General features: G+C 37.3%; 1 protein-coding gene across 1 annotated transcript in view; it reads left to right on the top strand.

The window, feature by feature from the left end:
* Positions 1–27,636, top strand: part of eys (EGF-like photoreceptor maintenance factor) — a 266,834-nt gene that overhangs the window by 157,582 nt on the left and 81,616 nt on the right. The window contains exons 33-40 of the mRNA XM_084736538.1: positions 1,575–1,699; positions 2,261–2,385; positions 3,968–4,181; positions 14,201–14,391; positions 15,504–15,595; positions 19,368–19,518; positions 20,089–20,201; positions 22,062–22,330. Of these exons, the coding sequence (XP_084592664.1) occupies positions 1,575–1,699; positions 2,261–2,385; positions 3,968–4,181; positions 14,201–14,391; positions 15,504–15,595; positions 19,368–19,518; positions 20,089–20,201; positions 22,062–22,330 (1,280 nt within the window). The remainder of the gene's footprint in view (positions 1–1,574; positions 1,700–2,260; positions 2,386–3,967; positions 4,182–14,200; positions 14,392–15,503; positions 15,596–19,367; positions 19,519–20,088; positions 20,202–22,061; positions 22,331–27,636) is intronic.

Here is a 27,636-nt window from a genome sequence, read left to right as displayed (position 1 = left end):
ACTACACAGAACAGTGTTTTCTCTGAAATGCATTCAGTTGGTACAAAATTGTCCTTTGCCAGAACTCCAGGGTACTTTATCATGGGTGTGACACTGATGATTTGTGAACTTGTTGCTGGATTTATTATGAATATTAAGCCAACAGTGTGCAAGTTAGACACATGCATTATTATTCAGATATAGCATAATGCAATATAATTGAGGAGGATATGTAAATATACAAATCAAACAGTCCTCACATTTGTATTGATATAAGGAAGAGGAGACACAGATGAGTTTAACTGAATGTCAGTTATTATCCTGTAGGTGTAATATAACATGCTGAGAAACAAAATGGACATTCAATAGAGTCACTCAGCATAAATACAACATTCAGTCAGGAGAAATATGTAGCAAACTGCATGTGCAAAAATTAGCGCAGCAGTCCAAATAGTGAGTTGGAGCCATAGACTGTATATTAAATGGGCTGAAATCCTATTTAATATACATTCCCAGACTCAATGAAAGCTCTGCAGGCTGCGGCAGGATGCACGCAACATTGCAAATTGACAATGACAAGTGAGGACGAGTCCTACACTCTAAGTTCATCAGCTGTTTTTAACTGTCAGTTGTCTGTCAATGTAAAGTTAAGGAGTTGGAGTTGGAGTTCAGTGCCTGCCTACTTCACTGCCTGCCAAACTTCATTAATTCATCAATTCCATCATTGCTTGTCAGTGTCAAAATATAAAGTTGTGCTTGTCTTGCATTCCTGTTTAGTATCCCTACAGCCTGCCTGAGCTTTGGGTCTCTGGAGACGGGGCAGAGAGAAACAACTGGCTTCAAGCACAGACTTTATATTAAATAGAGACTCAACCTATTTGATATACTGTCTAATGCTCCAACTTGCTATTTGGACTGTTGTGGTCATTTTTGAATTATCAGGACTTATATATTTCTCCTTTAAAAAAGTAGAGCCAATGTTTATGAATGTTTGCCCTGGTGTATTGCTTGCTCCTAACACACAAATCAGCTGTCTATTAAGATTTTATTTATTGTATTTCTGTAAAAACATCACATCACATCAACATCACTGGATGGATAATGCATCAATTAAGGTTACTAGTTATTTTAGATGAGCTGAATTGGATTCCAGTCCAGCTGTATTAAAATGCACACGCCCCTCTGCCCTCATAAAACACAGATGTAATAGGAATTTCACACCTGATAATGATTTGTTGTGAATAGTTTGTTTGTTCTTTTATTTTTTATATATAATGTATATAATTGTATTAAACTGTAGTCCTTCATTATATTTCCCAGGAGCAGTGCACCCACCACAGCACTTTTAAATGAACCCACTCTTTAGTTTATCGCCTGCTGTACTGATTCCACATCTGTGTCTCCAAATGTTGTCTGTTTTTAATAATCCACTCTGAAATAAGAAGCAACTACCGACTAGAAAAAGTTGTGGTGTTTTTTTGATAAATAATGAAAGCAAGCAGTTCTCACAGATACAGTGTGTCAGACCCACAAGAAGGAAAATGACAGCTCTGCGAGACAGCCTCGCAGCTTTAAAGCATGATATGTTTCCTTAGCTGTCCACCAGGTTTCATGGGAGATTTCTGTGAGGTGGATGTTAACGAATGTTGCTCAGCGCCCTGCCTCAACGGTGCCATTTGCCAAGATCTTATTAATAGCTACGTCTGCCACTGCAGGTCAGGTGAGTCACTCAGACATGCTGTAGTCTCTCAATTTACACTGAAATGAGGCAACCAAAGCAGTTTATTTTCCTTTACAAGTCCTGTTACTGGAAACCTTTGTGGCTCATGAACAGGATGACTAAGACCCAGACTAGATGGTTGTTTTACTGCGCCCCAGACATAGTAGAGTACAGTTTACCATATGTAAACCATGTTAATACTGATGGAAGGCCCATATTGGATTCAAAGGGGCCATATAAAGTGTCACTAAAGGTTACCATAATGCCTACATAACTCCTGTGCTTCAAAGCCATACAAAAGTCATCCTCTTTTCTCCAGGGAGAAATTTGTAGTCATACAGTACTGAAAAAGACAGTGATAAAAAGACGATATAGTCTGGGCTCATTAAAATGTATGTGGCATCTTACTCTTTAGTGAAAGCCTTTTCTTGTCTTTGTATGTGTGTGAACCCAAAAAGAAGCAAATCAATGTAGGAGAATCTGATTGATATTCACTTCAGAGGGTGGAAGTGGGAGAGCCTGGGCTCACCACGGCACTCTGTGGGCTTTTGTTCCTGGCAGGTTGGACAGGCCTTCACTGTGAGGATGACATTAATGAGTGCCTTCCACAGCCCTGCAACCAGGGGATATGCATTCAGAATGATCCAGGCTATGGCTACACCTGTTTCTGTCGTCCTGGATTTGTGGTGAGGCTCCCCACCTTATTCCCCGTCTCTTTCTCCATCTTTTCTTTCTTTTTTTTTTTTATTAACCTTTAGCCTCTTGCACCCGCAACTCCTCTCCTCCCCTCTTGGCCCTAATTTACTGAACTGTTAAAAGTGTGTGAATCCTTTTTTCTTTGTCACAGTCAGATAAACATTTATTTATTTTCATTTTAAAGCAGGTGAATCAGATGCTTTTCTCATTCAAGATTACATGCCTTTTTTGTTTTTATGGCACCTCCAATTCCAAACAGTTGGGACATTATATAAAACGTGAATAAAAACAGAATGCAATGATTTATAAAAACCTTTCGAGATATATTTAACTGAATACAGTACAAAAATGTTGAAGCTGATAAACTTTATTGTTTTTGTAAATATATACTCAATCTGACACCTGCAACATGTTTCAAAAAAGTTGGGACAGGAGCATGTTCATCGCTGTGATACATCACCTTTTCTTAACACTCAAAGTGTTTGGGAACTGAGGACACTAATGGTCGCTGTTTTTAAAGTAGAATTCTTTCCTATTATTGCTTGATATACAACTTCGGGTAGCCAGCGGTTCGGGGTCTTTGTTGTCAAATTTCGGGCTTCAGATGCTCTCTTATGAAGTTACTGCTGGTAACGATCTGGATGGTCCTTCCCCTCTTAGCCCCCGGAGGCTAAATTTCTGAAAACAGTCTGAAATGTGCGCTTGTCAGACCACAGCACACTTTTCCGTTTCGCCACAGTCCAAACTAGATGGGCTCCAGCCCCAGAGAAGTCCAAACTTTTTAAAGCAATGCTGCCTGAGGGGTCAAAGGTCACAGACATTCAGTGTTGATTTTCGACCTTGCCTCTGCAGAGATTTCACTGGATTCTCTAAATCATTTAATGATATCATGGATTGTAGATGGTGAAATCCGTAAATTCCGGCGGTTTTGTGTTGAGAAACTTTGTTCTTAAACTGTTGGACTCTTTGGCCACACATTTTTTCACACAGTAATGAACCTCACCTCATCCTTTATTATGAATGACTGAGCCTTTCAAGAATGCCCCTTTAATACCCAATCAGTATGCTGTCACCTGATACCACTTTACCTGCAGAATCAACACTTTTTGAAACGCGTGGCCATTACCAAATTCAGAATAAGTGTATATTTCCAAAAAACAATAAAGCTTATCAGTTTTGACATTAAATATCTTGTCTTTGTACTGTATTCAATTCAATGTAGGTCAAAAAGTTTTTGCAAATCTTCGCATTCTGCTTTTATCAATTTTATAAACAGCCTCCCAAAATGGAATTAGGGTTGTATGACTATATATTTATTGATATCTCAACACTTACTTAGGAAAAAATAGAACACAGTTCAAATGTTAATTTTGTACATAAAATGAAAATGTTGTCAATTATCAAATATTATCTTGCATCACAGTAGAAAAAAAATCTTGTTTTTGTTACATAATGTCATATTCCCTGCTTAATGCGATCTTTATTATTCAAGCTGTAAACATGATGTCCCACTTAGCATCTCATCGCAGAATCACACTGCACATTTAAAAGTTGTTTATTTTTCATACATAGGGGAGAAACTGCGAGCACAACTATGATGACTGCCTGTTGAATCCGTGTCCAGAAGCATTTTCCTGTGTAGATGGCATCAACAAGGTCAGCTGCCTGCCTCCCGTTACGGATGCTGTTCCCTTGGCGACTGTAGTCAAGAACATCACTCGAGGCTCCACACCCAGAGTGCCGACGCCAACACTCAAGCCGGCACCAACAGCTGAACAGTCCACAGGTACACACCACACTGTGCACACATGTACAAACAAGTGCAAGTTATCATTTTATGCTCTGTTATTTTTTATTTTTATTTTTTTCTGCTTCTCTTCACCTCAGTTGTTCTTTTTACTCCACTACATTTATTTGAGAGCCAGTTACTTATTAGATTAAGATTTTACATTTTGGATTGTGAGTCCTTACAAAGACGCAGTGTTTACTTGGGGCCCCCTGTCACATTGTAGACGTTGAGAAGTTGTAAGCAATTTAGCGAAAAAAACATTTCCCATCACATGGTTTCATCTAACTAACTGCTCGAGGCCCAAAGAGGTAAAAATATCCAACATTTCACAAAAAGCAGGGCCCAACAATAAGGATTGCCTGCTTAGCCGGGGCAAATAAAATGTCATGTCAGGTTAGTAAATCTGGCAACTCAAGTGAAAAAGAGAAAAAAAGAATTAATGAAAACTGTTTTAATTATCAATAATCATCAAGTAATTTTTCAATGTTAGGAAATGCTACAAGTAAAAACTGAACTTGGCAAGTAAATTCCTTATCTACTTGCCCGACTGTGACTGGAAACCACTGGCTCACTAACTTACTGTATCTATAGGACATAAACTGGCTCCACCTCAACCAACATCAACAGTAAAAAATGCTGCTTACACATTTTTACATCACTACTAACAATGTAATTATATAATATATAACAAGATACCACTCACAGGGGTCATCTTTCTTTGGATTGAGTAGTTTAACTTTTGATTTATATTTGATACCAGTCCTGGAATTTCATCATTGCAGGGGCAAGGACATTTCACCTTTGGTGTTGTCAATTTTTTGAGGGCAGAAAGACCAAATGCCAGGGCAGCAAGGTCATCAAATAAAACAATGGTTGTAAGTCCATGCGAATTATGACTTTTACTGAGGGGTGAAGGATGATCATATTTTTCATAAGTATACAATTTTCTGTGAAATAAGAAAATCAAAAAAGTTGTCTGTCATGCAAAATAATTCTTTGGTAATTGCTAATGACCAATATTTGTACAAACTGATTCAAAAGTTTATACACGCTTTTTCCAGGACTAATCAGAGTCATTGGACTCGTTGAATAATGGGGATTGGGAGTCAGGGGGACTAATCTAATGTTCTCTAACAAAATCAAACCCACCACTGATTGTGTTCGTTCACTTGATGTTGCCCAGTAAGAATTCAGAACCTCAACAACAGACACTGGTTTCTATAAACCTGTATTGACAGGAAAGAGGCAGAGGAGAAAACTGTGAAATCAGGTGGGGCAGTATGGCAGAGCATCAAGGCCACTGTGGCCACAGGGCAGATCATTTTTTGATGGGCATGAGGCCAAACTGAGGTGATGGCCCTTATGGCCTCCATGAAATTCCTGCCCTGTTTGAAACTACTCTATTTTCCTACAGTAATAGTCCTCTTGCTCAAGGTTGATTTTGAATGCAGGACTTTTACTTGTAATAGAGTATTTTTGCATTGTTGTTTTGCCTCTTGTATTTCAGTGAAGGATCTTAATATTACACTGTACTTTAGTTCAACGACATGTATAACTTCATATATACATTGATGTGTAAACTGAAATGGAGATTAATGTGCATTGGGTCTGAGAAATGTAGAATAGATAAAAAAAGGTTTTCATGCATTAATGTCACCCATGGATGCATTTTCTTGCACCAAATGCACAATTGCAATGCACTGCACAGCCCTCCAATGCAGCCAAGTTCACATCATTTTGGAATGACACTTGATGATGGCGGCGTGGATTCCCCTGAAGGCAAAAGCCAAGGAGAAGTGAACGAGGGCATGTTAACCAACTAATGAATCACAGCCCTCACGTCAGCCTCCAATGCTGTGTTTCTAGGAGAACCTGTGGTGGCCACAAGCCTTGCACAAATTCCTAGAGGCTGTACCTCGAGCCACCATGTGGTTTGTCTGTTCTGGGCTACTTTAGAAACATGGTGGTGCAACATGGTGACCTCTGTGGAAGACGACCCGTGCCCTCTGTAGATATAAAGAGCTCAGTCTAATGACAATGATTCTTATTTTCAGGTGATTATACAAGAATACAAACATACTTTTGAATATTATATTCTATTTCTGCCACATTCTGCCAACAAACCCCCCTAAATCTGACACACTAGTCCTTTAACTCTTTTGTTTGAGAAAGAAATTTAAATCGATATGATCCTGAATTAAAGTTATGTGCTGTAGAACATAGACTGAATGCCTCTGGAAAGGGAATCATTTTCATTAACAATTATTTCACCTCCAAGAATAACACCTGTTAGCTTGATGATAGATCAGCAGAAACATGGCCGTGCATCAACTTAAATTAATGTCTCACAATCAAGTCATAGCTCCCATTACTTTGCTATTACTTCCATTAACATTATGTGTGCAAGAAAGTGATAAGCCATTACACCAATCAATTTGTACTGGTGGGGGTACAGGGATTTTTTTGACAAATTACAAAGCTATCCTCCCCTTGTCCTTTCCACAGAACATTCTCGCTGTACAAGATTTGCCAGTTTCGAATGGGAGGAGGCTCCCGCTGAGCCGGCACTCCAAATGTGATTTTAGAGCCTTTGGAACATGGCAGGAAATGATATATTAGGTTTGATTGAGAGATTGTCAGAGTTTGTGCAGCTGTGGTGCGAGAAAAACCCTGTTAAAAACTAGTTCTGTATTGGCCACTAAAGTGTGTTCTATTTCTATTTGAGAGGAATAATTTCAAAGAGTGATAAGTCCAATCATTATTTGGCGCTATATCCTTTAACACTCAAACAACAGACACAGAACACAATATATTGTACATTATTGGTATTGGGTTCAGTCATCTATGTGAGGAGGAATTGGGAGCACTGGGCAGATTGTGCCTCCTTGACAGATGAGGTCTGTCTACCTTTGAAACTGTTCACAGAGCTGTAAAACAGACCTATTGAACACAGACGAGCTTGAACCAATTCAGTGCGACACTCTGAAAATCACTCTGTGCCAAACATAATGGAGTCGTCCCTGCTGCACCTGATCCACACGTATTGCACCGGTTTAGAGAGGGTTAAATATACACACATGTGACTGGTAAAGAAAAACAAACCCGAGCGTCTACACACCGAAACATCTCTTTACTCTTTTACATATAAGTGCATAATCAAAGTAAATAAGTTTTAAAGTAAGAGGACCCAGAAACTCATGAGTTTATCTAACTAGGTCATCATCTAAACGCATGCAGTGCCCTTGGTGCTGCTTGAAATAGACTCAGACAGTGCTCCTTTAAACCTAAGACTGCTCCACAACCTTTGAAATATACCAAGTCAATGGGAATTTAAACATAGAGAGGGTAGTCTATATGGTACACTGACAGTAGAGGATACCAGTTCTTGTTGACAGCCAAATAACATCATAATTATTAAATACAACATTTTTCTTTTGATTTATATTATTTTATTTTTTAAAGTTGCTTAGATTCCTCTTAATGCTAATCCAAGTATATATTTTTAAGCATAATTCTTATTTAGCTTTGATTTAGAAGGGCTACAGAGTTGATTTGTTATGGTTGAAACACATCTGATAGCAATTTTACTTAGTGGATTTGTCAAAAAATATAAAGCTAAGCAGTGCTTGAGCAGTATTCCTGCATTTTATAAACCAGGAAGTGAGACAGGGGTCCTTGGGGTATAGCTAACCCTTTTTATGCCTAATTAAATCATGTTTTTATAGAAATCTGACAGTGTTGATGGGCATCTAGGACACAACTTTAAAGGGCCAACATTTTCTTTAAAAAATATTTTAATATTTTTGTTTAAAGATGACTATAATAACACATTTTTTACACATATGTTTCAGTAGTTAAAGTAGTTCTTTTTTTTTTTTTTTTGGTAGGACATCATTTGTCCCAATCCTGTAGAATAGTTAAAATCTTAAAGGAGCAAATAGAGATTTGGAGCCATAAACTAAATACTAAATAGGTTGAAATAACTATTTAATCCAAAGTCTGATTTAGGAAAGATTTTCTCCCTGTGCCCTCGTCCCCTCGTCCCCTCGTACCCTCGTCTCCTCGAGGGAGACCCGAGGAAGCTCAGGCAGACTGCAGGAACACTACAGGAATGTAAGATGCGCACAACATTGTAATTTGAATATAACAAGCAAGGATGAGTCCTACACTGTAAGTTGATCAGCTGTTTAAGTAAAATTAAACCTGATATCCAGAAAACAAAAGTCTAGCATTCTGAAAATTCACACTCTGGAGTTGTCTCGTGGAGATCAGTGACTGTCTGTCTCGCTGTCTGCCAGACTCCATTAACATTTTGCTCAATTTAACTGTTATGAACATATTATAAACATCTGTACCTTCTACAAGATTATTAATGATTTCTTATAACTCAAACAGATGCTTAGTCATTTGGTGAACGTTTATCATCAATTTGAACTCTAATTAACTTGAAACAGGCAAACGATGACACAAGTTACGGGCTGGAATAGAAATTTCAAAGGAGGACAAAGAGCTGTTAACTTAGCATGTTTACTTGATTTCTGAAGGCATAGCCTTGTTATTTTATGATGTATTTCAGCAAATATATTGCAGGTTTCTCCTTTAATGTATGCACTCGTACTTTGAACTGTCTGCCAGGCTCCATAAACATGTTGCTCAATTTAACCACTTTAAACGTCTACGCCTTCTAAAAGATTATTTATGATTTCTTCTGACTCATAAACAGACACTTACTCATTTGGTGAACATTTGGCATTAATTTGAACGCTAATTAACATGAAAAGGGGAAACAAAAACAGTTATTCTGGCCCGGAATATAAATTTTAAAAGGGGACACCACAGCTGCAGCGAATATTTCACTATAGGATGTTTCCTTGATCTGTAATGATACATTGTGGTAGTTTTATGATTTATTACAGTATATTACAGAATTTTCCTTTATTTTTTTACAAAAGAATGCATAAATTCAGCTGGGCAAACTAGTAGACACAAGAAAGAAAGCTTATTCCATGGATTGAGGTGATTGTCTTCTGCCTTTCTTTTTCCCCCCATCACTGTACATGCGATGCTGAGCTTCACAGTATTTTAGCCCCACAATATGAAAGCTGATGGGAATCTAGAAAGGACACTGCAGGTGGAGGGAGGCTTACTGCAGCTAAGCCATGATTTGGTTGACTTTCCTCGGGAGTGATCAACACAGCACAGGTGAAGCTGTTATCTTTTGCCGCCACGTGTGGCAGAAATGAAATTACTTAAGCTCCTCAAAAATCAACTTGATGAGTAAGAGGTTAGCGGGATTGTCCCTTTCAAACATGCACCACCTGTATTGGGGCAGTCACCTTGTTAACCTTCAGTTTTTACATGCATGCATTTGTTCTGTGTGGCGCTAGTTTATGTTAGCATGTTTTTTTTTGCTCATAATTGAGTTGGCAGTGCCTGATTAGAGTGCCTATAACCATTCTGATATATTCAGCGACACAACTTTGCTAGTGAGTCATAATGACAATCGCATGATGTGCACAGTTATGAATATTCATGAGGGAAAAAGGCTCAGCGAGATGAAAAAAACAGCATCTAAATGTGTCACTTCAGCTGCCGTTTGTGGCCTGTGTGCTCCTGTACTGTAACTGTCAGTGCACTGTGTTGGAGTAATTTCATCAGTTATTTTTAAAACCAGACAACAAAGATATAATTAGACAGTAGATCCAAACAAAGCCATTTTATATTGAAGATTTGATTCCTCTGTTTGTCTCAGTGGTGTAATGATACTCTGCTAAATCTACTAACCTTACATATCTTGAATATAAGACGTTTTCTGCCAGTTTTGTAGGTGCAGAATGACCTTTTGCCTTCCCTCGGGGCTCTGAAATTGCAAGGGTCCAGGAATGGTCCTCAGCAGTATTTTATCTCTGTCCTGTGACAAGTTCAATCAGTCAGTCTATTACCTTACCCAATAAATCAGGGACAAAACAGGACTCACATCCTGGCATTTTTAAAATAAATGGGACATTATATCTATATCAATTAAATCTCGCCATCCAAAGTCTACCCTCATATTAATTGATCTTAAGTTCCGATTTCTCCAAATATATTTTTCTAGGGGAATATCTTGTGCTTTAACCTGGCTGACATCCACACACAGTCTGCAACACAGAGCTCCACCTTTCTAAGTTACATTAAATATGACTCATATCAATTTTCTCACCTCTTTTATGGACGTGTATTAAGACCGGCCCTAATTAAATCTGATCAGAAAGATTTATGTCCTGAAATATTCCCACTGAGATTACTTTTTTTACCCCCGGTGAAACTAGAAAAGCTTTCGAGTATAGTGCACTCTCGGACATGAGGGTTCCAAAAGGGTTTTTCCTGGAGGGCTGAGGTTCTACCCAGAACCACTGGCTTCGAAGAACCCTTTTTTTGAAGGATGGACTTGTCAAGGGTTCTTTGTGAGACTAAGGACACTATTAAGAACCATTTTAATCCAAAAAACTGTTTTTGGACGAAACATTTCAACAGTCATTGAACTCTTTTCATCATGAGTTTATCAAGAGCTCTCTGCAACATAATATGAAAGGGTTCTCAGTAGAATCCCCTGGGAGGGTTCTCGATAAAATCTTTGGAATATTAAAAGGTTTTGAGCAGAACCCCTTGAGAGTGTTCTAGATCAAACACTTGGAATATGAATAGGTTCTCGATAGAATCCCCTGGGTCAGATAAAACTCTTGTAATATAACAAGGTTCTATGTAGAACCTCCTGAGTGTATTCTAGATAAAGTCCATGGACTATGAAAAGGTGGGAGTTTGTTGTAATATAAGACAGTACTCAGTAGAACCCCCTTAGAGTGTTGAGATAAAATACTTGGAATATACAAAAGGTTCTCAATAGAACACCATTAGAGTGTTCTAGATAAAACCCTTGGAACATAAAAATGGTTCTCAGTAGAACCGCTTGAGTGTGCTCCAGATAAAACAATTAAATTATAAAAAGGTTCTTGGTTGAACGCACTGAGTGTGTTCTAAATATATTTCTTGGAATATAAAAATTCTCTCTGCAAAAACCTGTGTTCTTGATAAAAGCCTTGGAATACAAAAAAGTTCTCGTTTGCATCCTTAGAAGTTAGAAAAGTTCTGAATAGAATCCCCAGAGAGGGTTCTGGGTTGGAACGATTATACTGTAGAGAGGTCCTCTATAGAACCTTTCACAGGTGGGTCAGAGTGAAATCTTTCACAGATGGTTCTAGGTATAACCCTTTATGCTGGGGTCTCTATAGAACCCTCTGAAAGACGAACCTTTATAAAAGGCTCAACCAGGAACCCAAAAGGGTTCTCCAGTGGGGACAAGCCAAAGGAAGCCATATGGTTCTACTTAGGACCTTTATTTCTAAGAGTTTAGTGACAAACTGGTCAGCAGTATGTTTACCGTCTTTTTCCTGTTGCAGTGAAGCAAATACAGATTCTGTGGATGAGAGGAAATTGAAAGTGAAAAAAACTGGAGACAGTTTAAACTGTACGCATTTACAATTTAGATTCAGCCCAACTAGTTGCCTGAAACGTGTGGATGAAAAATCTGGAGTGAGATTGTAAGGTAGTGGTAAAAACAGGAGACCTTTGAAGGAGAGACTGAAGCTAACTGCTAATGAGGTAAGATAGTGCCTCCTGGCAGCAGCCTCAGACTGCATCAAAGACTACAACAGACTAAACAAGGCTTTAAAATTAATGAATAGCTTTGTCTCTGAGGGGTAATTTTCCATCATCAGCATTGGCAAACCCCATTGTCAGGAGTGAAGCAGGAGACAGCACAGCATTGTTGCTGTGTGCATTTATCCTCATTAATTCACAGATCACAGTAGGTCTGCTCCTGATAATTCTCACTTTTTTTTGTCAGGGGATTCTCCTCGGGGTATTGGTCATATTGCTCTCCAGAGAAAATGGGGGTATTTAGGTTAGCTTGTTTGCCAAATGCCCTGAGGGGCCCGCTGTCAGATCAAAGGAGGCCCGGCCTATTAGGAGCTGACGTGTAACAAATATTGATAAAGGTCTCACTTGTAGCTGCCCGATTAATCATGGCAACAACTTTAAAGGAGCTGTGCTGATTTCTCTAGTGTAATCTTTTCTTTTTTTTTTTTTCCAGATAAGGAGTGAGAGAGCATGAGACAGGTGCATCCAGGAATGCTTCTCATTTTAAGAGGCTCTCCGGTTTGATTTTGCTGCAACAAATTGCACTACTTCCTTCAAATGAGAAATATATTGAGCATGAGCACCCCTAATGCCTGCCTCCAATTGCAGTCTGAGTCAGTCTTTTAAGTTTGTCTGCGTCACTACCCCCAATAAGCTCGCAGGCAGTGGAACTTTTACTGAAATCTCCCATAATTGCCCATTCTCATGGATGATATAAGCCAAGTTATTCCACTATAAAATGAGGCATGTAATAAACTTGTATGAATACGTTCATTTCAGCCAAGACTCCTCTCTCGGCTGATATGGAGCCATTTGCATGCTTCACTGCTTTTTGGCAAATAAGACTATTTACAGTACGCCTTTACACTGAGCAGGAACCTCACTCTTAGAAATAAAGCTGCTAGCTAGAACCGTTCTCCTTCGGCTTGTCCACATAGGAGAACCCTTTTTGGTTCCTGATAGAACCTTTTATGCAGGTTCCACTCCCTTTCAGAGAGTTCTACCTAGAATCTAAGGGGTATGCATAAACCATTTGTGAAAGGTGTCACACAGAACCCCTTATGAGAGGTTCTAGCCAGAACCTTTTTAAGAGTGCAAACAAGAATTCAACCATGGGGTTCTATGGAGAAAAACTTGTACCTAGAACCCACCAAGGAGATTCTGTTGAAAACCTCTTTATATTCCAAGGGTTTTATCAAGAACACACTCAGTGGGTTCTACAGAGAACCTTTTTATATTCCACAGGTTTTATAATAATAATAATAATAATAATAATAATTTTATTTATATAGCACTTTTCAAGCTTACGCACAAAGTGCTTTCCATATTAAAAGATTTACAGAATAAAAGGAAAAAGGCATAAAGATCATATTGAAACATTTAAAAATGCATTTAGAGCAGATAAATACAACATATTTTCTTAAAAACAATAAAGCAATAAAACATTAATCATAGTAGGCCATTCTATAGAAGTGAGATTTAAGAAGTCGCTTGAAAGTCTCTGTGGAGTCTGCTGATCTCACATTAAGGGGAAGACTGTTCCAGAGCCGAGGGGCCAAAGCTGAAAAGGCACGGTCACCCTTAGTTTTAAGTTTCCAACACACTCAGATTGTTCTACCAAGAACCCTTTTATATTCCAAGGGATTTATTGAGAACATACTCCATGGGTTCTACAAAGAACCTTTTTATGTTCAAGGATTCTAAGACTTCTTGAACCTCAAAAAGAGTTCTTTGGATGAATAATATTCTTTAGATTGAACCCTTAGATTTACAAAAAATTCTCGACAAACCCTGTCTTCAAAAAAAGAAGGTAGAACCCTGGTACTTTGCGAAGAACCCCTTTGGTATCCTTATTTCTAAGAGTGCACTACAGCCCTGAAAGCCTTTTCTTCTGCTTCACAATAATAATAATCTAGTGTTTGCCTCTTCTTCCCACACTGCATCGCCTGCTCTCTTGTCTCTTTTAGAGGTATTCCATCCACGATACCAAGGTTACTTGTTGGTTGCAGGTCACATTTACATTTTATGCAGAAACATTGTTTTGCAACTGCGGAAACTAGAAGGTCTGTGTTCAGGCCTCAGTGGCAACAAGCATCTGCCCTGCTTAGACGTCCTCATCCAGACTGTGAATCTTAAATAATTCTGAGGTTGCTGCTCTGTATCTCACCCTGTGCTCTCAACTCCCTGTGGACGAAGCAAGTGAAAAGATGAATTCTTCTTTCAGGGATCAATAGAGAATCTCAGCAGAATTTACTGTAAAGATGCATAAACTGCAGACTGTCTTGCTTTTGTTTACCCTCCCCCCCAATTTCAGCTCTCTATGTTTTCTTATTTCCTAGATTCAAGCTACCTTCACTATTTTGGGGACTCATACCTGGAGTTTGAGGGTATTGACCTCAGCGCGCTCAACAACATCACTGTGAGATTTCAAACTCAAGCATCCCAGGGAACTATTCTCTATACCGACCAAGGTCCAGTAAACAATGATTTCTTCTTCATGAAACTCTTCATCCTGGATGGAATCTTGCAGGTAAATACCCAAGATAAACAATTATCATACATGGTTATTTGCTAGTTTTGTAATCACAGGGTTCCCATGCAGTATGGAAAAGTATGGAACTTGATTTCAATAATTTCTAGCTCTGAATATGTATTGGAATAAGTAATATGAATTGTAAAAGTATTGGTACGTGCCAGAGGCCACCAAATTTGAGTGTTTACAACCAAATTTTGTCTCTGGGCGGGCATGTCCACAGACTGGGTACTTTTTCTTCACTGGTCGACCGCTCCATTTACCTCTGAAAGCCCTGTTTATAGGTTTTTAAATATAGAGTCGTGTTTGCTGTGGATTCCAAATGAAAACAGAAAGTTGGATACCAAAATCTGCAGAGAGGTTTGGAAATGTGAGTCTTGGAAAATATTGAGTTTTGAAATTGAAAATGAGTAGGAACCCTGGTAAACTGCACATCGTTTTTCCTCACGTTTGTCCATGAAAGTCATGATCAGTTTATACAAAGGGCTGAGTAATAATGGGTTGGTAGTAAAGTAATCAGATTACAAAAATAAGTAACTATAATCAGACCAGGTTAAATTTGAAAAATGTGTAATTAGATTATAGTTACATTGTTAAGGATTACTTGATTACAGTTTGATTATGTCCTAATGAAATGTGGCAATTTTAGAATTATGAAACTTGTTTAAACAGCAGCGACAAAAAACAACACAAAAGAAAACAGTATATCTGTAGTTTGTGGTGATTTGATTTGACCACCTATAAATGCTGAATATGCAAAATGTGTTTAATCTGCATGGGAAATGTTTTGAGATGTTTTACAAGGTGCCATATTTTTAGTGTCTTATTTTGAAGTAATCCAAAAGTATTCACGTAAGATTACATTTTTTGTAATCCAGTGGATTATGTTTTGTTACTAATTACAAAGACTGCCGTGTAATTTGTATTCAGTAACTGACATTTCAAAGTAATCTGACCCAACCCCAGTTTTGTCAGGTGTTTTTTTAACCTACTTTGGTGGATGTTGAGCAGATATTGGGCTGGAAACAAACTAATCTGGCAACCTTGCGTAGGCCTGTTTATACAGTTGATAGAGTAGTTTTTAAATTCTCTTTTTTCAAATGTTTCAGTACGCCTTCTGCTGTAACGAAGAGGAGGAGGTTACTCGGATCAGTACATTAATTCATGTTGATGATGGCAACGCTCACATTGTTAATATCAGGTATGTTCTTTTTTTTGTTTTTGTTCTTTTCCATAAATCTTGTGAATTTGGGTGTGAATGTTCACATCTGTGTTCTGGTGGTCAATTCATATTCAGCTTCTTCATAGAAAATGAAATGCTGCTGCAGTATGACAAAAAAAATCCGTATATCAGATGTAATAAGCGATGAGTTCATATTACAGCTTTTAATTAGCAAAGACATCAGCCAGATGCAGTGTGTTATATATCTGTTCCAGGCATGAGTATATTATCTATTGAGAAAAAAGAGGCACATTCATGATAAGCTACTTAGTATTATATATAAATTTTGTTAAAATGGTGTTAGCACCTCAGGTGGTATTAACTTGATCCTTGGTTATCCACTCATTTCAAGTGTGACAGACGTTTTTTTTTTTTTTTGAGAAGAGCTGTAACTAATACCGAGGGAGGATATATAATTGGCAGAAATCACCAGACTGAGAATTTAGATTTTATTACGAACAGGCAAATGGGCTTACATTTTAAAGAACTAAAACAAACGTCAGAATGTGCCTATTAAAATGCATTAGTGATCACTGACCATGTTTTATTGGCTGTTCTAAAGTCTTCATTTGCAGTTTTTCATTACGAAAAGATTAACAAGCAAGAGCCGAGCACAAAATCAATGTTTAAATGATTTAAAGTGAGGCTGTGGCCCCTTTAGTTATATTGTTCCTAAGCCTGTGTGCAATCTTGCTGCCAGCCCTCTCCATTATATTCTGACATGAGAAAGATTGTGGTTTAGTTTCAAGACACAAAGTTTATTATGTATGAGCTGCAAGCTGAAACAAAGTGGCTAATGTTCAACTCGAATCAAATCAGTTCACTTTGCAATGTTACATAAAGTCCCTATACTCTCTGCCTCAATGCAAAGAGGCCATTTTATCATTTTTTAGCAGAAGTTCTGTTTGGACAAAGATAATTTTTGTACTGTTCTTTTTTGTTATATTGATCTTATTGCTGAGATTGAGAGACTAAGACAGGCATGAGTTAAAGGAGAAATATGCAATATATTTACTGTAAAAATTATTAAATGACCACAATATGTCATCAGAAATTAAGGAAACGTTAAGTTGAAATACTCGCCACTCTGACAAGACCGTATTCTGTATTTCTCACCATTTCTGACAAATTTTTCACACCTTTTTTTTCTTTTTCATGATCACAAGACTGTCCAGTGTTTATAAACCCTTTATGCAAATCTAACAGTCTAATGTTTCCACCTGGACAACAAGACAGCCAAGAAGAATTCCCGTTTCTTAAAGAAAGTTTTAAAGGAAAGGGACATGCATTTTGTAAAATCTGCCAAATCAGTTTTCTTTTAGAGGCAGGGGCAAAAAATAAGTGAATGGAGGAAAAGTAATGAATATTAGTTTATGCCAGAGATTTACATAAGTTCCTGTCAGAGGAACCAATTATTCTTTATTCTTTATTCTTTCCTGAGAATTAAAAGTAAAATTAAAAGTATTCAACATAAAAATGCTGATGCTATATACTTCTGTCATTTTCATTCTTTAAAAGTCACCAGGATACATGAAACAAATCCTCTGAAACCTCTCTTTTGCACTCTCAATGTTGGCAGGTATGCAGTACAGCTGCGGTGTTCTAATAACTGTTTTTGTTTGCCTGTTTCACATTAATTAAAATTCAAATTAATGACTTTATGAGTTTATGAGTAGTGAGAAATCTTGTGTTTTATGAACATTCCCGCCCTTTTCCAAACAGTTTCTAAGGACGACTTCCCAGTTAGTTCCACACCAGATGGTAATAAACCATCAACCAACCAACCATAACTAATTAATTTGAGCATTTTGTTTTACAGTGCATGTTAAATAAGATTTCAAGCAATTTAATATACAGTCAATGGCTTCAACTCACTATTTGGACTGCTGTACTCATTTTTGCACGTGCATTTGCTACATATTGCTCCTTTAAGGTTTTTTAAAAGAGATGAGATGAGAAGTAAAGTACTGAAAGTCATTATGAACATACTGTGCCAAAGGTGAGCAAATCATTTCCTGTCAAAACAAAGCTGAGTGGGAAGGTTGCCTTGTGTTTCTTGGCAGAAAGCTGCACTGGCCTAAATATGCAAGTGCATCCAGACAGGCCTATCAGCTTTAAGGGCTGCAAAGCTCCACCCCTGTTTTTTTTCTGCAAGAAAAATACAACAGCAGTATGAATCAATCATAATGTTCTGTACCAGCCCCTTGGAGACATTGCAAGAAAGAGAGCTGTCATAACTAGAGGGTTGGGAGCGTGGAAAAATGGTTCCTGGTGTCACAAAGCAAATTCTTTGTAATTGTCTGATGGTCGAGTCCGTCCATCTTTGTCTGATTTGACCCAGAGCTACAACACCATGGCCATCCTCAACGTCACCGCCTAACTCATTATAGACTTTTAATATATCTTCCCGTCAAAGACGCTTTTCAATATGTTAAATAGAAACCCAGTGGGGCTGACTTCTCAAGGACAGTGAGCACAGTGCCCTCTGGCTGCTGGCCAGACCGCTCTGGCAGACTGCTTCTAAATTAACCGCTTCTCCACGCCGGCTCTAGAGGAAGGACTTATGCAGCTCGGAGTTAGTGCCCCGAGTGTTTAGCCGGCGTATGCAACAGCCTGCAAAGTACAGGCTTAACAAATCAGACTAGATTGCTTCGCGGACCTCCTAACTTCCACTCGGGGAACAAGGGGTATCAGGAGACACTGGAGAGGAGAATGTGCATCTGTGGCCTGAGTACCCTCGAGCTGCAGATGGTTAGTCCAGAATCTGCACTTAGGTAATTATCTGCTCTCCCCTGTTGTTTCAAAGTGGAGAATTGGTTTTTGAAATCTATGAATTGCTGTGGGGTGGGTCCAAAATAGTTCTGTGAAGGCATTTAAGATACCCAGAGAAAATAAAATGGACTTCAGCAGGAGCAGAAAAGGATTGTGATTAATGAAGGTATCAACAGAGTAAACAAAACAATTACATGCTTTTGCCTCAGTTTTTACATCTCCGTATTCTGTGTTTCACTCTGCTTCTCAGACGACTGTTCTCATCTCTAAACTTTTGAATTCTTTAAAGTTAAAAACAAGAAAAGATTCATAAGATCGAATTATCTGATGAAGATGAAGTTGCCTGTTTTCTTTGCAGCCGTTCATCTCAAAAGACATTTGTCTTGTTCTTAGAGTTTGAAAATCCCTTTTTTTGTTTTTGGAAGCACAGAAAACATTTCTCTTATCAACTTATTGTGTTTTTTTTCTAAAATGTGTTATTGTTTTAAATAATCTTTTTGTTACTTTAAGCAGTGTAGGGACAATACAATAACAATCCCAAAGACATGGACATTGCAATTTATCATGCCTGTATCCACAAAGAAAAATAAATAATGAAATAAATAAATAATGACAACATTGAATTCTAGCAGTATCCTAATAGGCAAATAAGAATTCTAGATATCAGATTTTAAGGTGCCAATAAGGTGATTACAGGTTAGAGGGGAAATCTAACTTGTACTGTAAATCTGACCCAAACTTGGTTATTTTCTTATTTGAAGGAATACATTTACATATTTTAGATTTTGTGAAATGAAATTGTCCAAAGAGACTCACTTTTCACTTTTGAGAAAATAATAACTGGTGTATCCCCTGAGTACAACACACTTCTTCCCTTAACATGATAATGTGACATGCTGAAAGCATTTCACGTAGAACCACAACTAGCGTACCTGTGCTTGTTCTACATTTGACATGACGTCTTTGTCCTCTTTTTCAGACAGCACCTGACCCCGTGTGAAGCCGAATTAACTCTCTCTGGTCATAAGAAAATCAAAAGTACAGCAAGTAATTACTGGTTGGGACACATGATACAAAGAATGAATCACGTCTTTGCAGGTGGACTGCCACAGCAGTATTTACCCAATCAGGTAAGACTTAAAAAAGACAGCTGCCTACTAAAATCACAAGATTCTGAAAGACATACATGCTTAAAACCAATCCCTCCCGGATTTTGCAGGTTCTTTTTTTGGATTGATGCAGCTTAAAATGCCTGATTTCACATCAGCTTTTCTAAAAATCAAAGGCAACTTGTTACAGGGAGAATTTAAAAAAAGTGCACAGAGCATTGGTGAATGTCAGTAACGATGACAAACCTTTTGTTTTTTTTTCAGTAGCGATTACAAAGTAAAGATAGAAACAATAAAAGATTGAGTGGGTTCATTAACACATACATGTATGACGTTTGTGTAGGATTGCTATGATTGGTGGAGCTCACAGGAAGCTACAGTGATTGGTCAAATTTGCAGAAAAGTTGCTATAATTGAACAACATTGCTTGTGTTACAAGAATTGGTTGAATTTGCAGTAATTATTGTTGTTGCAACTTCCTGGAGGGACTGATTAAGCTACATGAATGTTAATGTTGATATCTGGAAAAGACGGGAAACAGCTGTTGAAAACAATTAATTATCTAAATAAAGTTTTGTCTTTTGTCCACAGAGAGCGAAGCCTTTCCACAACTTTACTGGCTGCATCGAAATAATTGAAATTAATAAAATGAGAAGCTTTTACACATCTGATGCCATCGCTGGCAGCAACATAGACCGATGCAGGTAAAGGGTTTGGATTCTAAAAAAATTAATGCTTCATCATGAACTTTACTTTGGATTTAATTTTCACCCTCCATTTGATGCTTTCATGTTAGTAAAACATACTTCAAAGATTCAATATTCCACCCCCCAAAAAAATCACCCCAACACATTAATAAACACACTTGTGTGTTAATACATTAACGAGCACCGTAGTTTTGCTTTATCCGATGCAGTGGGGAAATCAGTCCACTTACTGTGATAAATAACACTTGAGTTTTCCTGTCTTGCTGGGATTGTAGTCAAAAATCTGCCTGCTTTGTAAATGGCTGCATTTACCTCTCGTTTAATGGGTAAAATTGGCTGCACTAAAATCTAATTTATATGTTTAGCCTTAAAAGCAAATAATAATGATGATGATAAATTGGATTTTTGTCCACTTAAACTGCCAAAGCTTTTCTCCAATTTTACAGATGCAGGTAAAGTGTTTGGATTCTAACAAACTCAATGGCTTCATTATGATCTCTTTTTTGATTTAATTTTCACTCTGCGTTTGATGTTTTTTATGTCAATAAAACTTGTTTTTCAGGCTCATTCTCAAAATTTCCAGTTCCCCAAAATCATAACACACTCGTGAGTTAACATTTTGATAGTTAGATCATTAAACAAGCACTATAGTCACATTTTTTTTTGTCTGATGCAGTGGAGGGAATCCGTCCACTTATTGTTGAGTTTTCTTGTCTCTTGGGATTATAACCAAACATCTCTCAACTTTGTAAATGACTGCATTTACTTCTCATTTAAGAATCTATCTTATATATTTAGCCCTAAAAGCAAATAGCAATAATGATGATAAATTGGATTTTTGTCCACTTAAACTACTGAAACTTTTGTCCATTTTTCCAGATGCAGGTAAAGTGTTTGGTTTCTTAAAAAAACTCAAAAAATTCCACCCCCTAACAAATGACCCCAACACATTAACACATATATCTGATTGTTAGATCATTACACAAACACCATGGTCACATTTCGCTTCAGGGAATCTGTTAATTTATTGTGATAAATAATTTTCCTGTCTTCCTGAAACTGTTGTAAAAAATCTGTCCACTTTTTAAATGACTGCATTTACCTCCCATTTAATAGGTATAATTAGCTGCACAACAATCACATTTATATATGTAGCTTTAAAAGCAAATAATAACAATGATGATAAATAATATAGATTAATGTATTGATTGATAGATAAATCATTAAATAAGCACCATAGTCACATTTTGTTTTATCTGATGCAGCCATGATAAATAACACTTGAGCTTTGAGCATTTACCTCTCATTTAATGGATAAAATTGACTAAACAAGAATCTAGTTTATATATTGAGCCTTAAAAGCAAATAGTCATGATGATGATACATTGGATTTTTGTCCATTTAAACTAAAACTTTTGTCCAGTTTTACAGATGGTGGTAAAGTCTTTGGATTCTACATAAAAATCAATGGCTCCCTAGCCAGTAACTCATCTTTTGATTGAAATTTCATCCTGCATTTGATGTTTTTATAGTAAAAAATAATGCTGTTCAGATATTCCATGTTTGATTGTTATTATTTTGATAGGTACATCATTAAACAACCACATTAGTCACATTTTGCTTTATCTGTGGGGGAAATCTGTCCTCTTACTTTGATGAATTACACTGTGAGTTTTCCTGTGTTCCTGGGATTGTAGTCAAAAATCTGTCTGCTTTGTAAATGACTGCATTTACATTCTCTCGTTTAATAGGTAAAATTGCCTGAACAAATATATTTAGCCTTAAAAGCAAATAATAATAAAGATGATGAATTGGATTTTTGTCCACTTAAACTCAAACTTTTCTCCAATTTTGCAGATATACTTTGTATGCCATGGAAGCCTCGACAACAAGTTCTATACAAGGTATATCAAGTTTGACAACTCAATCGACCACCTCTGACACAGTGAACACAACAACAACGGCAGCTCCCACACAAACACCAGAACAGCCTCTGCATGAACCTCAAGTTTGCCGTGACGGCGTCTGCCGCAACGGAGGAACGTGTCATCAGCTGCTGCTGCCTGCTGGAGCTCAGCCTTCCTGTCTCTGCCCGCTTCACTTTACTGGAACTTTTTGTGAGAAAGGTAAGCTTGGAAATTGTTTTTAGCTGACAGTGTTTCCCAGTTTTCTATATGTGATTGTGATTTATATAACACACACGCACACACAGGCAGCGAGAAGCTCAGAAACCTGCTGTACTGTGACCTCCACAGTGGTATCATCAAGAGCCAGCCAACAAATTATGTTGGTTAATATATGCTGAGCCTCTTTGGCTAATAGGTTTCACTATGAGGGAGAATAGAGTGAGCTGCAATAGGAATTTTGAGTGATGTGAATTATTCAGGATATGATTAATGAAATGAAAGATCCATATAAGCAGCTTGAACCATCGCTGTATGTCCATGTTCACCTCTAACGCCCGTTGTGAATGAGAAGACGACCTTGCAGCAACTTGCTCAACATTCAACTGAAGCTCTCACCCCTGTCCTCACCAAAAAGAAAAAAAATTGTTCTGACACTAATATTAAGAAGACAGCAGCCCTAGACACACATACTAAGGTGTTCTTCCTTTGCAGATTTTTTTAGTGCACTTATGATGTGGCTACTGACGTCCTTTTCTGCCTTTCTTCCCGTGCATGATGTCCTCTGACAGTGTAGAAATCAGCATCCTGTATGTTGTTACTGTAGTCATTCTGCCACCAGGAGAAATGTGAATTAATTGCTTGTGTGCTTGATAAGGCAAGCCAAGCTGTTTATTAGGGAGACACATTTCAGATGGAGTGTTAGGATAGCCGTCTTCACTTCCTTGCACTACCTAGAGTGCATAGATAATCCTCCAACAAGGAATAGAATAAATATGTTGCATGTTGAGAATTATACATGTCAGATCAACTATGGTATGTGTTTTTGTCTCACCTGTCTGTTGCTATGTAGGAGGTTTTAGGTACAGTAATCAAATGATCTCAGCAAATCATCTCAAATTGAGATTTGGACAGCAGACGTGTCAAGCTTTGGCCTCACGTGTTGCAACATTAAGAGTGTGACCGTACTAAGACCAAAATTAGAAATTAGATCGTGTTTAAAGTTTTAAATCTAAAGTGTATATAATATATATAAGTCTTCTTACTGCCAGTCAAACATGGGTCGTAACTGGCTCTTGCTACATGGGCATTCTGTGTTTACAAGGTACAAATATTTTTTAATATGTGCCTAATTCAATTTCCTCAATTTCCAATATGAATCAAATTCAGATGTGCTTTATTGGCATGGGAAACAGTGTGAAATAAAGGAATACATAAACAGAAGAATTGCAATTTAAGTAGAAAAAAGAAAAAATGTAGATTTACGACTAAAAAAATAATCCAAATACAGGGAGAACTAATAATACTCCATCATTTTTTTTATAATATAATGCATTTTGTAATACATTTCTCTTGCTTTTCTTTCACATAACTCAGTAGAAGTGTTAGAAAAAAAAACAAGCCAAGTCAAATTATCCCAAGGAACATACATGAAAGTGTCTCTAGTTTGTTTTTCCTTGGCTGTCCATGGATGAAAAAAAAAATTGAGAACTTCTGATATAATGAATGGATTAAACTATGCCAAGCTGCCTTCGTTAGTATGTTTAGCACATTACATGTGATTGCAATGTTTTGTTTCTGTCTTAATACAGGACACAAAGCATGTCTATGAATCTGCCTCTGTCCCTTGGAAAAGTATTTCAGTAAACTGAGTGCATTTTATTTCATAAAGTGATAAATTCATTCCTTAATGACCTCGTAACTCTGTCTATTCATGTCTAGGTTTTTAAGTTATTTTCTCCATTTCTGAAATTTCCTGTGTTATTACTTTCCATGTTAGAACTGATGGAATTACAGGTTTTAGCCAATTCCAGGTAATTTGCTTCATGGCTGCAGCTCTGAATATTTATAGATGCTGCTCTGCTTCCTGCATTAGCTCTGGTGGGGTTTTTCCAAGAATTATACATGCACGGAGGGTTAATTGCCTTTTTTCATTTTAAAAGTATCCACAATAGCTGCTATAATACCAAAGAAAAGCCTTGTTTACAACTAGCACATTCCCACTGTGTGGTATTTCTTCACAGTGTAGAAGCTAAGACTGGAAGCTGCCAGAGTAACGTTAGTGGCTGACCTGCTCTTTATTGGATTAAGAGAAGTTTGTACTTCAGTAATCCTGCCAAAGTTACCCAGAATAGTGTTGCATTTGCCAAACTCACCACTTGTTTCTCATCCTTAAGGACTTTTCTTTTGTAAAAGTGAAACAATTTGTTTGAATGTGTGAACAAGTATGTAAGCTAAGTGGCTAACAGGGTTATGATTGAATAAAATGACAGTCTGTGCTGACGTTTCTCCTCACAATACAAGAACAAATTAGTTCCAATACTGTTTCTCACCATTAAAGGACCACTGTGTAGATCTGGCATCCAGCCACGACCGAGCAGACTGCAAACATCTCTTCTCTCCCTATCGTTCCAAGCATTTAGAAGACCTACAGTGGCTGTGAAATATCTAGAGTCAGTGTTTGGTTTGTCCGTTCTGAGCTACCGTACAAACATGACAGTGCAACATGACCCACGCCCTCTGGAGATATAAACGGCTCAAAAATGATGTCAGGGCACTTTTCAAATAGAACAGGTCTAAATAGCTGTTGTGTAACAGTAGCTGATAGGTTATCAAATATGTTATTTTAGCTCAGAAATTGTCCCAATGTCGCTCCAGATTTTCACGAATCATTGTGGTTTCAGTTGCTGATCAATCAGGAAGCAGTGAAATGTTAACGGTTCGTCTGCATTTTTACAATACGCCCAACACACAGTGTGACATCAGAGGATTTTCATGGATTTAATGATTAATTATGGTAAAGTAATGCTTATATAACATGCGCACTAAATTATAGGTTAGGCTACAAGTTAATTAACATCTTCATGAATGAGTATGGACACATAAGTGAACAATTATTACCCTAAATAAACATTTTTTTTTTTAAAAAGTTCTCTTAATGAAACAGCTTAGCTGTAAATGTCATAATATAAATCAGCATCACCATATACTAATTCTAGTTGGCACCATAATTATCATGTAAACCTTTAATTTATGTTAACAAGAGACATTTGCTAACAGTTACTTAATGCTTATTGTAGCATTAAAATAACTATTAACTCTTTTAACTATGAACTTCACTAATAACTATTAATTAACCATCATTAATTCTCAGTACTGCATTAACTAATGTTAACTAATGGGCCCCTTTTTGTAAAGTTTTACCAAAAATAGATTTCTATTTGTCTGCCATTGTCTGAAATTAAGTAATGTAATTAATTGCTACAGAAATGACTGCATTTTGAATGATAAATTTGCCATTGTTATCACAGTAAACGACGTATATGCCATGTGAGAGACAGACAGCCTTATCTGTGGCACATTTCTCTGCCTCTGCAGCTCATAGAGTATTGCACTAACAATGCCTTCTGTCATGGGTTTTGAATGAGGAGCTCTGGATAACAGAAGCCACCAAATGTCATATGTGCCGTACATTTTAAGCCTGGGGAATATTTTAAGCGATGGAAATTTGCATTACAAAGAGCTTCAATAATAAAAACTGGACTGATTTTCATCTTCACCACGCCTGAACATGATTTAGGCTGATAGCATAACCTTGTATTTACAGAATACATAAATCTGACAGAGCGCCGCTCATAATGTTAACTGTCGCTGACGTGGCTTGAGTAGCCTGTGTGCACCTGACACCCTTACTTGACACCTCTGCCATCCATTCTAAAAATGCTAATTTACAGGTATTTAAGTAATCCGCTGAAATGTTATTTGTCTCTCCAGGCACTGGAACAAAAACGATGCTATTTTTAAGACTTCACTCTCATTTGTTTTTTCCCGTGGGAGACACTTTCGTCGAGGAAAGCGGTGCACCCCTCTGCTTACATGACAGAGATGCCGCTTTGCTAAGCCAATTATTAAAGATGCTTTGGCCAACTTCTAAACAGCAAGCAGAGAATGGGAAATATGAATCATTCCTTGATTCATTCAGTCACTTATTCATTCATTTATTTCTTACCATTGTAACTTTCAGGTTCAGGAGGGAGGTAATTAGGAGTGTGCCGCAAAATATCACATGTGACTGCAGCACAATAAGTAATCAGACATGACAGTGTGTGAGCTTAAAAGGGATAGTTCGAATTTTTTGAAGTGGGGTTGTATGAGGCACTTATCCATAGTCAGTGTACAGCTGATGGAAAGCGTTAAACCACTATGTATAGTTGAGTCTAAGTATTCTGATTCTTTCGTGCACAATTTCTGAATTTTTAAATTTCTGAATCGATTTTCTGTATATACAAATAACTGTATATACAATAATTGGTCTGTTAGCTTATACTAACACATAATGGGAAATCCCATTTACACGCTAATGAAAATTAGCATTGCGATCTTCACAAATAGATCCATTTTATTTCACATTGAAGATAAAGCAACATTTTTAAATATATTAAATACAGCATCCACTTGGAAGAGACATTGAGTGCGAGGAAAGGGCTGGTTGATTTATTGTTCGCTGCTTGATGAGCAGGAACAGCTCAGATGCACTTCACTTAAAAAAATAAATCATTTTCATTCATTCTTTTTTTCATTTTATTTACAATTTTTAAATACACTCAATGTTTTGAAAGGACAGTTTTCAGTTCAGTCTCATAGCTGAAGGATGTTAATTTAAATGCTTAATGCAGGTTTCAGGGCCTTCATTCATTTTGGCCTAACATCATGTTTTATTTATTATTTTTCTTATGGCACAAGCTTGATGAGGTAGAACAGCTAATGTTTACTTCAGAAAGTATTTATTTAATTATAAGCGGTTTAGCAGTGATGCTTCTGAAACTCAAAGACTGACATGATGCACGGTGTTTTTAGAAAATGTGAATCATGACATACAGTCTCCCAGTGTTTGGTTCAACTTTTTCTCATGGTCTAATGTTAAGAAAAAGAAAAAAAAACTGCAATTAATGCAATTAATTATAATATTGAATCACAGTACTTGTGGAATCGCAATACTGCATTTACAATTAGTAAGGTTAGCTTGAAAGGGATAGTTTTTTTAAAGAGAGTTGTATGAGGTACTTACTGATATTCAGGTGTTACCTGCAATAGATGGTGATTGGAACGCCCCCCAGTTTGAAACAGCAGGAGTTCCGGTGTAGGAAGCTAAGCAATGAACTGCTGTGGACAAGATCAGCAGCAAAATGTATCTTAGTGACTTAAAATAAAGTCCCATCCAAACAAATCTGTATCAGTGGAAGAGTATGCTCCATTTAGAGTAGTTTCACCACTTTCAGACAGCCTTTTCTGACAGGAAACTGGTGGTA

This window comes from Lutjanus erythropterus, chromosome 14, assembly GCF_056507025.1.
Source record: "Lutjanus erythropterus isolate fLutEry1 chromosome 14, fLutEry1.hap2, whole genome shotgun sequence".
Lineage (NCBI taxonomy): Eukaryota > Metazoa > Chordata > Actinopteri > Lutjaniformes > Lutjanidae > Lutjanus > Lutjanus erythropterus.
This window is presented reverse-complemented; position numbering and strand designations above follow the sequence as displayed.